Source organism: Trichoplax adhaerens, genomic scaffold, assembly GCF_000150275.1.
Source record: "Trichoplax adhaerens TRIADscaffold_12 genomic scaffold, whole genome shotgun sequence".
In the NCBI taxonomy this organism is placed as follows: Eukaryota; Metazoa; Placozoa; class Uniplacotomia; order Trichoplacea; family Trichoplacidae; genus Trichoplax; species Trichoplax adhaerens.
Window position 1 is genome coordinate 1,580,906 of NW_002060954.1, and position 16,060 is coordinate 1,596,965.

A 16,060-nucleotide genomic window follows, 5' to 3' on the forward strand; every position below is an offset into this window, starting at 1 on the left:
AGTACCGGTAGAGGTGTCGCCAGCATAGTCCAGGTACAGTACAGTACTGTACACTGTACTGTACTCTGGCCAAATTCCCAACAGCATCTCCCTGACTGTCACCAATATCGCGCAAGCGTACGGTTGATCTGGCATAACTGTAGAGGTATAGTATAGTACAGGAAAATGCCTCCAATGGGGCCCTACATTTAGTTTTTCTCTTCGCTCTATTAGATCAAAATATGAAAAAGTAAAATACAAATGCTTCTCAGCTACAGGGCTCCAGTTACCGGCTACAAACCCTCCCAATAGCATTGTCTTGTCACCTACCAAGTTATAGTTTGAACCTCCTCGCAATTTTAGCTAGCTTGCTTCTAACTTTTTTTCCACTTATGAATGAAATTGATCGCTAGTACGTACTGTAAAGGTAAAGACAGGGACAGGGGCAAACGCTGAAATTCTGCTGTTATGCAGTAGATTATACAGTCGAGGGATCCAGATTATAAGAAATGTATCATAATGTTAGCTAGACACTCCGCATAGACACTTCCATAGGAGTGTCTAGCAAGTGTCTAGCTTAGGAAAACATTTTTATATTCTGAATCCCTCCACTCTACAGTATACTGTATATATAGATATAGATGTACTCGTACATACTGCTAAAATGAGTCAGTGATGAATGAGCAAAAATCAAAATGAATGCTAGGAGAAATCTTCATACAGTATCGCCAGATGCAATTACTGTATAGTACAGTAGCGTATAGTTGTTCGTATACTATACTATATCCTAAGTAGGTGATGCTGTCCTGGTACAGTATGCTGTACAATGATTCCCGTATCGTAATCATCCTTATACTTACTGTATATTATCATCAACTAAACGTAAAATCAATTTTTGGGGGATAGAGTTGAGAAAAAGTGGAAAAAAAACATTTCTTGACACTTTTATAGTATTGCAGTGGATCGATCCAGATCATTCAGTATCAGTACTGTACTCTAATCTTATTCATTGGCTCAAAATTGATCATCTTGCTTGGCCTATCCAGCGTAAATTAATTTATTCATTGTGATTGGATTTTATTTTCATTGATTGTAAAGGGACAGCAACACTTATATTGCAATCATGACAACGGGAAAATATCGATTTGCAATTGATCGAGGCGGAACGTTTACTGATATCTATGCCGAATGCCCCGCAGGTAAAATTACTACTATGAAATTACTCTCAGTTGATTCTGCATACAAAGATGCTCCTACCGAAGGTATCAGGAGAATATTGCAACAGGTGCATAGAAAGTAAAGGATGAAATATTGATCACATTTATTTTGATGCCATGTAGCCTAGCATTCATGATACCAATGGACTTTTGTGATACTGTATCTATATTATTTGTATATAGCATGAAGGCTATGATATCGATCCAGGTCAACCAATCAATACACAGAAGATTGAGTGGATTCGAATGGGAACAACGGTGGCTACCAATGCCTTGTTGGAAAGGAAGGGCAAAAGAATGGCTTTAGTTATTAATCGTGGATTTCGTCATCTGTTACACATTGGTAGTCAAGCTAGACCTCAAATTTTTGACTTGGTAATAGACTTAGGCGGATAATGTGCAATCAATTTTTATTTCATTGTAGCCCTATTAGCCACTGTATCAATTTCTGTCATAAATAGATTACACTGCAAGTAGACAAATAAAAAGGATTAGATGTCATTGGAACGCCATAACATTTATAGATTGTATCATTGATTACTACGTTCATAACATATTAGATGGGTAAAAAAAAATAATGGTTGCTATTAGTCCTACTACTATCATATTGCCAATCCAATGAGGTCGTAGCATTCCTTAAACTTCAGAGTTGTACTAGTCTCGACTCTATAATTAAGTTACTTCTTAATGAACGAGCACAGTCTTGTAGGTAGTTTGAAGCCCAATTATCTTACTTCACAGAAAGCAATTTTCAGGCGTTTTCTCGTTTAGTAAATTGACTGTTTTCTAACATTCTTTTACTTTGACAATATCAGAAAATTGAATGCCCTACTAACCTTTATGAAGATATCGTTGAAGTGGATGAAAGAGTTGTACTAGATAGGCAGGATTGCTGTCTGGAGTGGTTGAAAAATAAACCTACTGTTGTAGGTAAAACCAATGAAAAGGTTCGTTATACAGGCAGTCTATTCATGTACAATTGAATTGTAAAACTAGATACTTGTTACCATCATAGTATCACAGTTGATATCGAAATCTGTAGGATTTTTATCGCTAGCCTTTACTGTATTTTCCTTTTTAGTAGTGCTCAATGCTAGGGTATTATTTGGTAGCTTCATATTTCGCCTAAAGTACAGTAGTACACACCTTCTTTTTATAATAATATGTATATCCTTGGCAAGAGAATGAATGCTGGATACACTAAATTAATCACCTATTCCTCTTTGATATCTATAGCTTAAAATAGTCAAAGCCATTAATGAAGAAGAGCTTAAAAGTGATTTACAGGTATAACCATGTAACTTAACTTTACCGGATGGATTCTTCATATCTCATATCTATAAAGATTTCAGTTATATGGTATCCTAACATTAACAATGCCATTCTATAGGTGTTTAACAGATATTTACAGTCAGACTGAATATTTTGCTTTATGCATATTCCTTTATAGAAAGTACTAGATAAAGGAATTTCTAGCCTAGCTGTTGTCCTCTTACATTCTTACACGTAATGAGCATCTTATCTGTGACTTATAAATCAACTTGCAGGTAGTGCAGACTGATTATATGTTGTTTACAAATTTAGCTTCGATGAACATGAGCGAAGAATTGGTAAAATTGCTCAACAAATGGGATTTGAACATGTTTCGCTTTCGTCTGAAGTTATGCCAATGTTACGAGCTGTACCAAGAGGATACACTGGTACGTACTATATTGGTTTTTATTGTCTACATTGTAGTTAATCTTAAAGCTGATTTGTATTATTAATTCTTACCATAAATTTAAAAACACGATTATTTCTATATTGAATTTAGCTTGTGTGGATGCTTATTTGACACCCTGCATCGACGAATATATTCGAAATTTCACTTCTGGATTTGATGAAGGGTTAAAAGTAAAATGCGATATTACATGTGTATTTGTTAGATTTTTGTAGGACAGAATAACTGTACAAACGTGTAGTGCACTTATTCTATAATTTAACTATTACTCTTATGTTACTTAATAGAACGTAAGAGTACTCTTTATGCAATCTGATGGTGGTCTAACACCGGTCGACAAGTAAGTTTGCAACTATTTCTTTAATTATCGTAGTAGTAATTGTTATATGTATCCAACAAAAACAAAAGTCTACTTATGGATTTAATACATTTACTTTTATTATGGTAAAATGTTGTCGAATTTAATAGTGATGATACTATATTTAGGTTTATTGGCTCGAGAGCTATTGTATCTGGACCTGCTGGAGGAGTGGTAGGTGGCTAGGTGTTGATAGAGAAAATTATTTATGCAAATTTAATATGCCGTAAGGATGTATGAGCACAGTATAAGATGTAAGTTGGGATATTAAATTTCTGCTAAGGTTGGGTATGCGGTGACATCATATGATAGTGAAACAGAAGTACCAGTAATTGGCTTCGATATGGGAGGTTAGTTGTCATTCTACTTTTGCGTCGCGAAGTGCGTGTGTTATCAAGAAGGCCTATACGCTTGTGATTTAAAATGCAGGTACATCCACTGACGTATCAAGATATGCTGGAATAACTGAGCATGTTTTTGAAACGACCATTGCAGGAGTTACTATACAAGCACCGCAAGTATTTTTTATTTTTATTATCGAATTCAATAAATTATGGCGTAAAAAGCATCTCTTCGGAATTATAGCTAGATATAAACACTGTTGCTGCTGGAGGAGGATCGAAACTATTTCTGATTTCTGGGGTTCTTACTGTTGGTCCAGAATCTGCCGGAGCTAATCCTGGTCCGGCTTGTTACGGTAGAGGTAAGAATATATTATTTTTGATCCGATAACTTTCTAGCATATTTTTCGCAATAAATTTACCAAGTTTACTATATTACTTTTATAGAGCTAAAGCTCTGTTTTGGAATTTGTATGTTTCTTTGTAGGTGGACCAGCAGCTATTACAGACGCTAATTTATGCTTAGGAAGACTATTGCCAGAGTGAGTGGTTATAGCTAAAATATAAACATGTTTATCTAGCATTTCACCCTAACTGGAGATTGTATTGTAACTTTTCTTCTCATACGCACATTTAAATGCGAAGATATTTTCCTAAAATTTTTGGTAAAAATAATGATGCCCCATTAGATAAAGGCGCCGCCAGACAGGCATTACAATTACTTACCGATAGTGTAAGTTACTTTACTCTAATTAATGTTGTGGCCTTTCGGGTCATATTTTTAAATTTAATTTTTATTTTTGTAGGTAAACGAATTCCTTGCTGGAGAAGGTGATCGTGTGAATAAAAGTAACCTATCTTTGGAAGAAGTTGCAATGGGATTTATACGAGTCGCAAATGAAACAATGTGCAGACCTATTCGATCAATAACACAGGTAGGAATAACGAATTCATTATAATAAATCAATGTGTATCAACATATTGCTATAACAATTATTCGAAAACTAACCTAATAACGCACTATTATTACATTATCGTACAAGGGAAAGGGTTATGATACATCTCAACATATATTAGCATGTTTTGGAGGAGCAGGGGGCCAACACGCATGTGCTATTGCTCGTTCATTGGGAATGTCCAAAGTTGTTATACATAGGTTAGCTTATAGATAAATCTCCCATTAACATTAGGCATAATGCTTATGTATCATTTATACCGTTACAGACTTACTTTTAATTAAAAATTAAACAAAGTGTTTATTTATTTTAATTATCAGCAATTATATTAATTTCCTTTATTTTGAAGTTGAACTTTTTAATGGGCGATCCCTCTATTTTCGATATAGATATTCTGGAATACTTTCGGCGTATGGCATGGCTCTTGCCGATGTTGTGCACGAACAACAAGAACCATGTGCCGCTACATATAAGCAAAGTACGATTCAGACTCAATTCTGAATTCTGATTGCGGTTTTAATAAATCATTTATTTAATCTCAACTAGTCCACATTATAATAAATAACAGCGGATTAAATTCTCATAACTTTAGGTGACTTTCAACAATTAGATGAACGAATCGATTATTTACGTGGTAAATGTATTAAAGAGTTAATGGTGCAGGGATTTCATAAGTACGAAGATTTACTGATTATACGTGTATATTCACTGAAAAGATTAATTTCATCACTTAACCTTTCCTAACACTCTTCTTAAGATCTCAGATTAAGACCGAGGCATTTCTTAATATGCTTTATGAGGGTACTGATTGCGCCCTTATGTGTCAGTCCTCACCTGATGATACGGTAATTTATCAAGTTTTGATGTTATATTTCCCTATTCTTTTCGTTAGTTACTGATAATTAGTACTTTGATTAGAAAATAGCCACGGATGAATGTTGCAGGAATGGAGATTTTCGTAAAATTTTTACTACTAGGTATGGGTAATTGACTGCATCTTTAGCTTATACAGTACCACGCATAGATTTTTTAAAGCATGTTTTGTATCGTGTAAAAATATATACGCGTATGTACTGCATATATAGGTATAAAAGAGAGTTTGGTTTTATGATACCCGATCGTACTATCCAAGTGTGTGATATTAGAGTTCGAGGAGTTGGGATGTCCGGTATTACTCAATCGTATGATTTACCGATGGCTCATGGAGCCCCACCGCTTGAACGGGTAAGGGTACACGTAATAATGATAAGTACCGGTTGATATACGAGTATACGTAATATGATAACAGTTTTACAATAATAAGAACACCATTTTCTGCTGTTGTCACACAGACTACGAAATGCTATTTTGAAGACGGTTATCATGAGACGAAAGTCTACCTACTAGAATCTTTAAAAATTAACGATACAGTTGTTGGTCCAGCAATCATAATTGATAAAAACAGGTATTTCCATAAGTATTTCATTTCTTACTAAAATCTATTTGCAATAGCAATCAAATTTATATTTATTATAATGCTTTTCGATAGTACGATCCTTGTAGAGCCTGCATGCAAAGCTGTAATAAATAAACTTGGAGATATCATTATTCATGTAAGATTTGTTCTCGATAAGAATTGAAATAAATATATCTGGTAAAATTCGTAAATATTTATAATTGTACATGCACAGATTGCAAAGCGTTCAATAGCAACTATCGGAAATAATCTTGATGTCGTTCAGGTATATTTGCATTTGGAGTGTTAGTATAAAACTAAAGATGTGATCTAAAACGGATCATTGAAGTCGACTTTTATTTCTACGACAGCTTTCTATTTTCTCTCATCGATTTATGAGTATCGCAGAGCAGATGGGAAGGTAACGTAAACTGTTATTTCAATTTAGCTACTAGCTATTCACACTATACGTGCTTAGCATTGCTATTATTTATACTTCGGATCTTTCAGAATTTTACAAAGAACTTCTATTTCAACTAACATAAAGGTATTTTTTAAAAATCGCTGACTTGATATAAATATTGAGTTTTCCGATAATATATAATCAATCACTGATGTGCACTTATGTATTTTGTTCTGTCTTAATAATTGCTAAGGAACGTTTGGATTTCTCATGTGCTCTTTTTGGACCAGATGGTGGTCTTGTTGCTAACGCTCCCCATATTCCTGTGCATTTGGGGGCAATGCAAGAGGCAGTCAAGTGTCAGGTGCAGTATGGATTTTAAAATCAAATGAGCTTATGTTAGTTGAAATAAGACATCTACGTGAGATTGGTTAACTCCTTCTTGTGTTTGCTGGCATTCATAGATTGAAAAATTAAATATAGAATTAAATGATGGAGACGTAATTCTTGCTAATCATCCCCAGGCTGGTGGCAGCCATTTGCCAGATCTAACAGTTATAACACCTGTAAGTATACTATTATACAGCATTTTGTTACGTGGTATTTTAATGAAAAAGTAAAAATTTTTTCATTGCGGGCACATATTGTGATTATCATAAAGGTATTTTATACTGGTAATTCTAAGCCAGTATTTTTCGTGGCCAATCGTGGCCACCATTCAGACATCGGGGGCATCACTCCAGGTACCATGGAAAACATTCGAAATTTTTCCTTGTTCTACTTGGTTTAAATTGCTAATATGGAAATTGTTACTAAAATTCCAATACAGGATCGATGCCGGCAAGGTCTACGACTTTAGAACAGGAGGGTGCAATCTTTAAGTCTTTTAAGCTTGTAAAGAATGGAATATTTCAAGAAAAAGGTAACTATTGAAATCCATGAAGTAGTTGTTGTGTTGTTAAATTTAATACCAATGTTTCGAATATCTTATTGTAGAAGTTACAGAGATGCTTATGCGCCCTGGACAAATTCCTGGAAACAGCGGAACTCGTAATCTTCACGATAATTTGGCTGATTTACGTGCACAGGTCGCTGCAAATCAAAAGGTAAAGATATCTAAGTTGTTCATTAGCGACGATTTTGCTTCTTTACATTTGGCAGATAACAAAGTTTATTGCATATTGATAGGGCATTACGCTTGTAACAGGCTTGATTAAAGAATATAGTCTGGAGGTTGTTCAAGCCTATATGACTCATATTCAGGTTAGTACTAGCAGATTATTTGTCAGTTTAGAAATCAAAGCTAATCAATTTGCAAAATATAAGCTCTGTCCTATTAATGTTTCTTATGGAATAGGAAAATGCAGAAGTTGCTGTGCGAGATATGTTACGAGAAGTTGCGAAACGTAATAAGGTAAATTCTATAGCAATATAAGTAGAAAATTTTGTAATAAGTTAATTTGACTTCTCTTCTTGCTTCATCAGACAAAAGAAGGAATAGCAACGCTATCTGCGGTAGACTATATGGATGACGGTACACAGATTCAGTTAGAAGTCACAATAAACGAGGAAGAGGTTCATATAGTTTCTGTCTAATTTTCAAATTTATAAATTTTATTTTTAGACGGCTAAGTCTATGCTATCATCCTTGTAGGCTAGTGCTGTTTTTGATTTTACTGGTACGGGGCTTGAAGTTGCAGGAAATTGTAACACTCCACCAGCAGTAACGTTGTCAGCTCTCATTTATTGTTTACGATGCATGATAAATCACGATATACCCCTTAATCAGGTTTGTTTAATTTCTAATTTAAATCTTGTACTAACTACTTTCAATTGGTATAGCGAAGTCTAAGGCATTGTTTCGTAATTTGATTATATTTACAATTCCAAATTATGGTCATTAGGGCTGTCTAAATCCCATCAAGACGATTATTCCCAAAGGCACAATACTATATCCAACTGAAAATGCTGCTGTAGTTGGCGGCAACGTCCTTACCTCACAACGTATTGTTGACGTTGTATTCAAAGCATTTTCTGCGTGCGCTGCTTCACAGGTACCTTATAATTAATACTTTATTATACGCAGTGCCTCTCCATCTGTGTAATTTTGTTAATTCCTAGGGATGTATGAATAATATCACTTTCGGCGACAGAAGTATTGCTTACTATGAAACTGTTGCTGGAGGAGCTGGAGCGGTAAGACTTGTAATTGTAAATATTTCCAACGAATTATTGTATGCAGACTGTAAATTTTACTTTTGAAAAATTCTATATCTACACTTGTATTACCTCTATTTCAAACTTATATATCAGGGGCCAACTTGGAATGGGCGCAGCGGTATTCATACACATATGACGAATACTAGGATCACCGATGCAGAAATCTTAGAAAAAAGGTACAAGTGCTACCGTCTTGAATTTGAAGTTAACGAGTTTATACCGCTTTAATAATATCAGAATAAGCCTTCTGATGTCTTAGTAACACAGTTATCCGGTATTTTGATAAGGGATTCTTCAAAATTTGTATTACTTTTCATTAGATATCCTATCATTTTAAAAAGTTTTACAATTATGCCTAATACTGGTGGAAGAGGACAATGGTGTGGTGGTGACGGAGTGATAAGAGAATTGATGTTTAGAAAGTCATTAACACTTTCTGTTTTAACTGAGCGCCGGGTCTTTGAGCCGTATGGATTGTTGGGTAGGCAATAAAGAGAATAATGTTATAGTTGGCTTTGATTATTTAAATTCATTTTCTAATATTTATACAAACATAACATAGGAGGAGAACCTGGCAAAAAGGGACAGAATATTTTAATATATAAAAACGGACGACAAGCCAATTTAGGTTCCAAAATTTCAATCGATGTTGAGGATGGTGTAAGTATGAAAGACAATTAGATATTGCATTTACTTTTGACCTGAGATGATTACTTTAAGGCTTGACGGATTTTAAAATTTAAGATATAACAGAAGCTTTATAATACGATTAAATGAATTTTGGTTAACGTTATAACTTTTAGCTATTTTAGATAGTAATATAAAAGCCCTGATTTTCAGAAGTGATAATGTTAACGTATATATATGTATTTATTAATTCACGCGATACATAGGATATTTTTCGACTAATATCGCCTGGTGGCGGTGGCTATGGGGCATATAATCCGGTATCAGATTAATATATTTATTAATGCAATGGCTACAATTGCGTTAAAGTGGGCAAACAAAAATTAACCTAGCTGCATCATCGGAATTATTGATTTTATTTCTCGTCACTTTTGTAAAATTTAATTACACTAAAGCGTACTTTAGCGTGTAAGAGTAGAGTACAAAGAAATCATAAAGACGTCTATATTACATTGAAATGATAATTCCTTTATTATGCTATAATTAATATACACTCATACATAGAAATGATTAAGAAAATGTATTTGAATAATTTGGGAATAAAACTACAAATGAAATCATATTTGTAATAACACATAATGAATTTTTGAGCTACAGCAGTATGCCGATAATATACGCTTAGCGAGAGACTTAAATGCAACATGCTTAGAGAAGATTCAGTAAGATAGAATATCTGCGAAAGAATATTAAATTATTAAACGGGCTGCAGTTGACCGATATATGCATTGCCTACCAAAGACAGTTGTTTAGGTATGACATGCATGCCACTGTACAATATCGTGCGATGTAGAAGTGCATCAATACCTACATCATATAAGTAAGTACCTTTTACTGCTGCTATGTCCTACTAACTTACTGATTAGCATACCCTTTCAATTTTATAAATTTTGTTAAAGCTAAGTATGCAACATTTTGACGTGCTAGTTTTTTGTTTTTATACGAATTTAGACCCTTAATTGTAATCGTTTTCGAATCGTCCGATTCTAAATAAACTACACCAAAAAATGAGAGAGTTCCGTCATCCTGTCGCTGCTCTTCGTAACTGTATTTAGCCAATGGTATCCGTAATTTCTGACATATCATCATTAGCTGGCTAACATAATTAGTTGCAATGGTTTTACCCACTGAAGATTCTGCCAAATAAACATTAGTGATAACATCACAAGATAAGACACGCAAAGATATTCCATTGATAAATGTAGCGTAGGAAAGGAGTTAATACATTCATATACAGTATGTATGTACTGTATACTATAAATAGCAAAAGTTGTAATTATTTGCCTCTTAATTTAAAAATCGTTATACCTTCAAATTCTGATAGATTTAACAGCATTTCCTTAACGTCTTCTTCAAATTTTTTATTTTTTGTTGGTTTCACATCTTTTGCATAACTAACCAATATAGAATCATCTAGTATTGCGGGATTTACGCGATTACAGTGAAAATAAAAAGTGTAAATTAGTTATATAGTAATATCTATGAGGATAATCATCGCGAAGGTAAAGAAGTTAAGGGATTTTAAATTACCTCGGGGTAAAGGCTTCCGTAGAAATTCCGGTGATGATGCCATAACAACTCGATTAACACCTTTATTCTAATTTATATGATAGGAGGTATTTAACAATGTACATGTAGCAGTTATTATAACGTTCTTTATAATAGAATCTTGGATACATAGCTATTACTACAAAGTCGAAATAGCAAGAACGCAAAATTCTCCAATAAAGTCCTAAACAGAGAGAAGACTCTACTCTGAACACAGCAATGTTCATGTGCAATAATAAGGTATCATTTCTAAATTAAGTCTTGCCTTAGTGAAATTCATAATCACTGATGATAATTTCTTGGCATCTTTATTACTAGCAGGAGTCGGTAATATTTTATTAGTCTTTCTTCCTTTCGAAGAATATAACTTGTGTTCATACACTACTTTAGGATCATAAATATGTAACGACTCTTGCTTTGGCATTCGCTTTGATGATTTCTATTTGAAAAATTACATCATAACAAGCTTAGTAATGTATATATATACAGTGGATTAGAATAGAGTTATTATTCCCTAAGCTGTAATTTCTCTACAATATACTCTACTACAGCATACCTACTAGATGGGATAATATTTAATAGGGTACTCTTAGTAAGTTTATATGCATATACCTCTTTATATCTGTTCGGTAATTTTATAGTTGCAGTAGAAGTAGGTATGATTTGATCCGAGTCTTGCTCTAATGGCTTGTTGTCATCTTGTGATGGCTGATTATCAGTTACCGATTGGCTAGTCCTTAATATTTTAGCCCTAGTTTTATATTCCTATTTGTAATGATGATGAGCATTTTTCAAAAATAACATACGAGGACATAATTTCTTGTAAGACTAATAAATAACTATTCGAACTACCATTAAATAAAATGTTACCATCATCTGTAAGTGCTGATTATTACTATCTATCACGGTAAAAGGAATAATTTAACGGTCTGTATTTTTCTTATACTATTCTTGCCACTTCAACGTTTATTCTGGTCTATTACCTCTTTTTCTCCATTTGGTAGTTGTGCCCAAGCGATTCTGACTGAAGATTTCACTTTAGTAAATTATAGTGGAATAATATCAATTCATTTTACTATTAAGTTCATTGTATCCGTTAAAGTTTAACGTAAATTTTCTATTCTATATATAGTTCATTGACATTGAAAAACTTGTAATTTCAAGTATTAAAGTGTATTACCAGAAAACAGTCATGTTTCAACAATATTACTAGCATCAAAACATGATCTTATTATATGACCTAACATAGTAAAGGTTGATGGTGCCAGACTTACAAAACTACAAAATTTGTATAATATATTATACCTGCATTTTGTTGGTCTCCACTCGCTTTAAGCTTTGAAAATTTCTCGTTATATTCTTTGATAAAGAGTGTATATGAAGTTCTAATAACAGTAAATACATTTACCTAAATTAAACAGATATGTTTTTGCTATTGACCTTCGCGGTAGAGCATTGGTGCACTTCTAATAGCTATTCCGTTTAGGCAAAATACATAGTATATAATTTCATAATGACTTACACTCTCTTCTGTCGCATGAATTGCTTCGTTAAAATGATTAACGCAGAGCTTATAGAGGAGCCGCTAGGTGAGAATAGACACAATCTAAAGAAAGAAAAATTAGAAATGTTGATCAGCTACATGAATCACGCCATTTATATACGTATTACGCCAAATATCAAGCTAGATAGCTATGATATACTACTTGCATACCCTGTTCCTCCAAGTTTTAATCTAAATTTCATGTTTAATTTAAATGCAGCTATATACTTGATAGTCTATGCCATTAACAAGGTGCTCGATGCTGGACGCGTCGTTGAAATCAGTTTTACCTTCTTTGCGTAACTACAGCAGCATTTCATATATCATCAGCAATCTTAGCCTTACTACTGTTACTATCAATATTGCTTATGTTTCTACAAAAAACAAAGAATATCGAGGAATAAGTCCTCCTCACTAGTTAGAAATCGACGATTAAGCGTAGAATTATTTGGAATTAAGCTTCACGATGGGAAGATTTCAGTAAGATTTGATTAACTTGCAGCTGCTCTTCTCCTAAGCTAAAGCGTGCAGCACTTAATAAGGCACACCGTATAACGTCCGTCAGTACCATCTGGCCTGTTGCAATTGACAGTATTGACTATGCGCAATGGTGTTAATGGTAAGTGCTAATCTTCATTACGAGCTGTTAGTATGAACTCTAGTTAATAGCATGCACGTACTGTTCACTAACCGAAGCAATAGTAGATAGTAGCCAGGTCTCCACAGCATTCATTAATGGAAGGTAGAAAGTTACCAAGCGTCTTTTTAATGAATGCTATCTCTATCTACAGTATATTAGGACCATAGAGATGGAAGAAATTCTTTTCTTAGATATCTCTGATCAGAATATACTACAGAACGGACGGCAAAAACTGTCTTATGTTTACGAATACTTTCTGTAGCTGCGGTGCAGTATATGTTTATGATCATAATACGGCAAAAACTGTCTTATGTTCACGAAATGCTTTCCGTAGCTACGGTACAGTATATGTTTATGATCATAATACGAGTATACTGTACTACGAAACAGACGGCAGAAACTTATCTTCTTTTGTGAATGGTGCCTGTCTACAGTTTATCGGAACTATAAAGATAGAAGAAATCCTTATCTTATATCTCTGAACATAATATACTACAAAAGTTGATAGAAACTGTTTTCTTCTTATGGAGTATCTGTCTATAGTTTATCAGAAGCGTAGAGGTAGAAGAAAACCTTTACTTATATATCTGATCAGAATATGCTACAGAACGGATGCTGTCTATCTACGGTTCCGATATACGAGATTGTTAGAAGATCTTTTGTTGTGTCCCCATGATCAGGCATACTGCAGAACGCATGGCAGATGGTTGCTGCAAATTGTCTTCTTTTTAAGAATGTTTATCTACAGTATATCAGAACTATAAAGATATAATAAATCCTTTTCCTATGACCATTATTAGATTTATAGCCATTAATTCGTTCCAGACATATCTATTCTCGTTTTTATTATAATCAATTTCGGCCCCACTTTTACAGTCTTCAGTATAAAGCGTACTCTAATACTGTATAACGTTCAATAACTACTTTATTTTTACCGTGAATATAGGTAATAAATAGGGCAGTTATTGATTAAGAGCGTATAAGTATCCAAATACTCTAGTACTTACTTGACATAATGCCATAGTCTGAGTTAAATTAAAATTTACTAATTGATGATTCTTCAGCCAGTAAATACTAATATCATTAACGCCTTAATAGATGATCAGAGAAATTTTATCGTTGTTCATTTAACTTACATATTAATAAATAGCATAAGTATTATGAATAAAATAAACAACAAAAAAATGGTAACACATCTCCAATTCAAATATGAGCAAAGAAATATACTGTAAGCGACATGCATAAGCGATTAAAATATAGACCATGGCTGTACCGTAGCATGGTTTAGCACTAAGGATTGTTAAATTACTCGACAAGAACAGTATGTAAAAATAGAATAGGTGCTGAATTAAGGGGACGATGGACTTATTTCGAGTTCGGGCTTTTTGTTGGAGAGAATAAAACTTTACCAACATTCTTTCGCTCGTGTATACGACGGAAGGCATCGGTAAACTACAGTTTTATGAAATGAAAGAAAATATTATTTGCAGCGGTGTGATTTAACCAGCCTTATAGTACAACTTGATTATAAATACTTCACTACTATAGATTGTAAAGTACATTTAGTTATCACTTACATCTTCGAAAGCATGAACAGAATCAATTTTCGGTTTAACAATTCCGTCATTATACCATCGAACAATATCAGAAAAAGCTGGAGGTAAAATTTTTTTGTAGTAGCCAGTAAACAAATGGCCAAGGTGAACTCCACCAACCATCTTGTTATCAGCCATCAGGTCTAATGGACTCCTTCCGCTCGTGTTCCACCACTAAGGAAATAGTAGAAGAAAAAATTTTAACAATGTAAATGTTACAATTACATTTTTGTGTTAGTTGCTTGCTGCTACGGTTCAATTTCTATCACTTGAACACAAAATAGTACACGTGATAATTTGATAAAAGTTGAGGCTATAAATTAAAACGTATGCGTAACTTAAAACTAACTTACTAACATACCGTTTTGGCTATACTCATCAAACTACGACTCCCACCAGTTACTATATTAGCACTCCCTGCAAATGGGAACACATGTCCGTATGTTATTGTAGTATCGCTTTACAACAAAAAAATACTGCCAAGAAAATATTAAAGATTGTGCCGCGGTAAACCAATAATCAGATATATTTACTATTTAGTATAGCCTTACCATAGACGATTTGTCTGCCAAAGGTTTTTGTTAAGTCATAATTTCTTTTATTCTCCGTGCCACCTAATGGGTCTAAAACCAGATCAATTCCCTCTGGTTCTAATCTAAAAATGATAGAGTCATTTTAAGACTGTATTAGTCTACTAGTAAATTGTATATTTAGAATGAGATATTACTAATATCTTTAACTAAAGGAATATACGAAATATATTGATTCATTATGTCAATTAAAATTAAGAAATATAAAAGCGTAATACTTTCTTATCTCATTGACATAGTCTTGGGTTCTGTAATCGATTAAATGGGTATATCCATTTTCTTTTGCGCCTTCATGCTAGTAATAAAAAGTTATTGCATATTACAAATTAATTTTCATAGATAGGCAATTTACATTTTATCATTTATTTTATCCATGGGAAAGACTGCGTATTTGTCTGATTTAACAGTAAACTAGCAATACCTTTCCTGCGGAACATGTACCATAAAGCGTAACCTTAGGGACAGTCCTGCAGAGCTGACCAACAGCATAGCCCTGCATAAGATAATTTTTTATATTAAAGACAATATAATGGTAACTTCAATTTCAAGTAATCTAAGCTAGCAAATTATATATTGGTAAAATTGGGTGATATAAAATTTTTGACTTACGACACCGCCTGCAGCCATATGGCATAGAACGCTTTGGCCTTCTTGTAAATTACCAAAATTAAAGAGCATGACGTAGGTCGTTAGGTAGTTTACAGGGATAGCAGCCCCTTCTTCGAATGACATACTATCAGGCATTACCACCACTAGATCGGCAGCAGTAATGGCATATTCACTCCATCCGCCGGATCGACATACACCTATTACTCGAGTTCCAACCTGACA

General features: G+C 33.8%; 2 protein-coding genes across 2 annotated transcripts; one reads left to right on the forward strand and one right to left on the reverse strand.

Moving 5' to 3' along the window:
* Positions 1 to 1,102: 1,102 nt before the first annotated feature.
* TRIADDRAFT_30232 (uncharacterized protein) lies at positions 1,103 to 9,588 on the forward strand (the record flags this gene model as incomplete). Its single annotated transcript, XM_002115770.1, has 41 exons — positions 1,103 to 1,264; positions 1,380 to 1,571; positions 2,012 to 2,143; positions 2,433 to 2,483; positions 2,647 to 2,702; positions 2,781 to 2,896; positions 3,010 to 3,089; positions 3,204 to 3,256; positions 3,403 to 3,448; positions 3,558 to 3,624; positions 3,704 to 3,792; positions 3,860 to 3,977; positions 4,103 to 4,157; positions 4,261 to 4,348; positions 4,422 to 4,550; positions 4,659 to 4,771; positions 4,961 to 5,049; positions 5,164 to 5,245; positions 5,329 to 5,416; positions 5,490 to 5,548; positions 5,657 to 5,795; positions 5,903 to 6,015; positions 6,100 to 6,163; positions 6,242 to 6,292; positions 6,378 to 6,427; positions 6,517 to 6,553; positions 6,663 to 6,773; positions 6,874 to 6,975; positions 7,071 to 7,152; positions 7,239 to 7,331; positions 7,406 to 7,515; positions 7,598 to 7,672; positions 7,767 to 7,823; positions 7,895 to 7,984; positions 8,064 to 8,198; positions 8,314 to 8,463; positions 8,531 to 8,605; positions 8,723 to 8,805; positions 8,950 to 9,110; positions 9,192 to 9,289; positions 9,523 to 9,588. 41 exons carry the CDS (start codon positions 1,103 to 1,105, stop codon positions 9,586 to 9,588), a joined length of 3,807 nt encoding a protein of 1,268 aa, XP_002115806.1.
* A 4,309-nt stretch (positions 9,589 to 13,897) lies between these two features.
* Positions 13,898 to 15,973, reverse strand: TRIADDRAFT_63385 (expressed hypothetical protein; the record flags this gene model as incomplete). The annotated part of the gene is made up of 7 exons (XM_002115911.1): positions 13,898 to 14,496; positions 14,622 to 14,813; positions 15,001 to 15,056; positions 15,191 to 15,294; positions 15,448 to 15,524; positions 15,651 to 15,722; positions 15,839 to 15,973. 7 exons carry the CDS (start codon positions 15,971 to 15,973, stop codon positions 14,410 to 14,412), a joined length of 723 nt encoding a protein of 240 aa, XP_002115947.1. The 3' UTR covers positions 13,898 to 14,409.
* Positions 15,974 to 16,060: the final 87 nt, after the last annotated feature.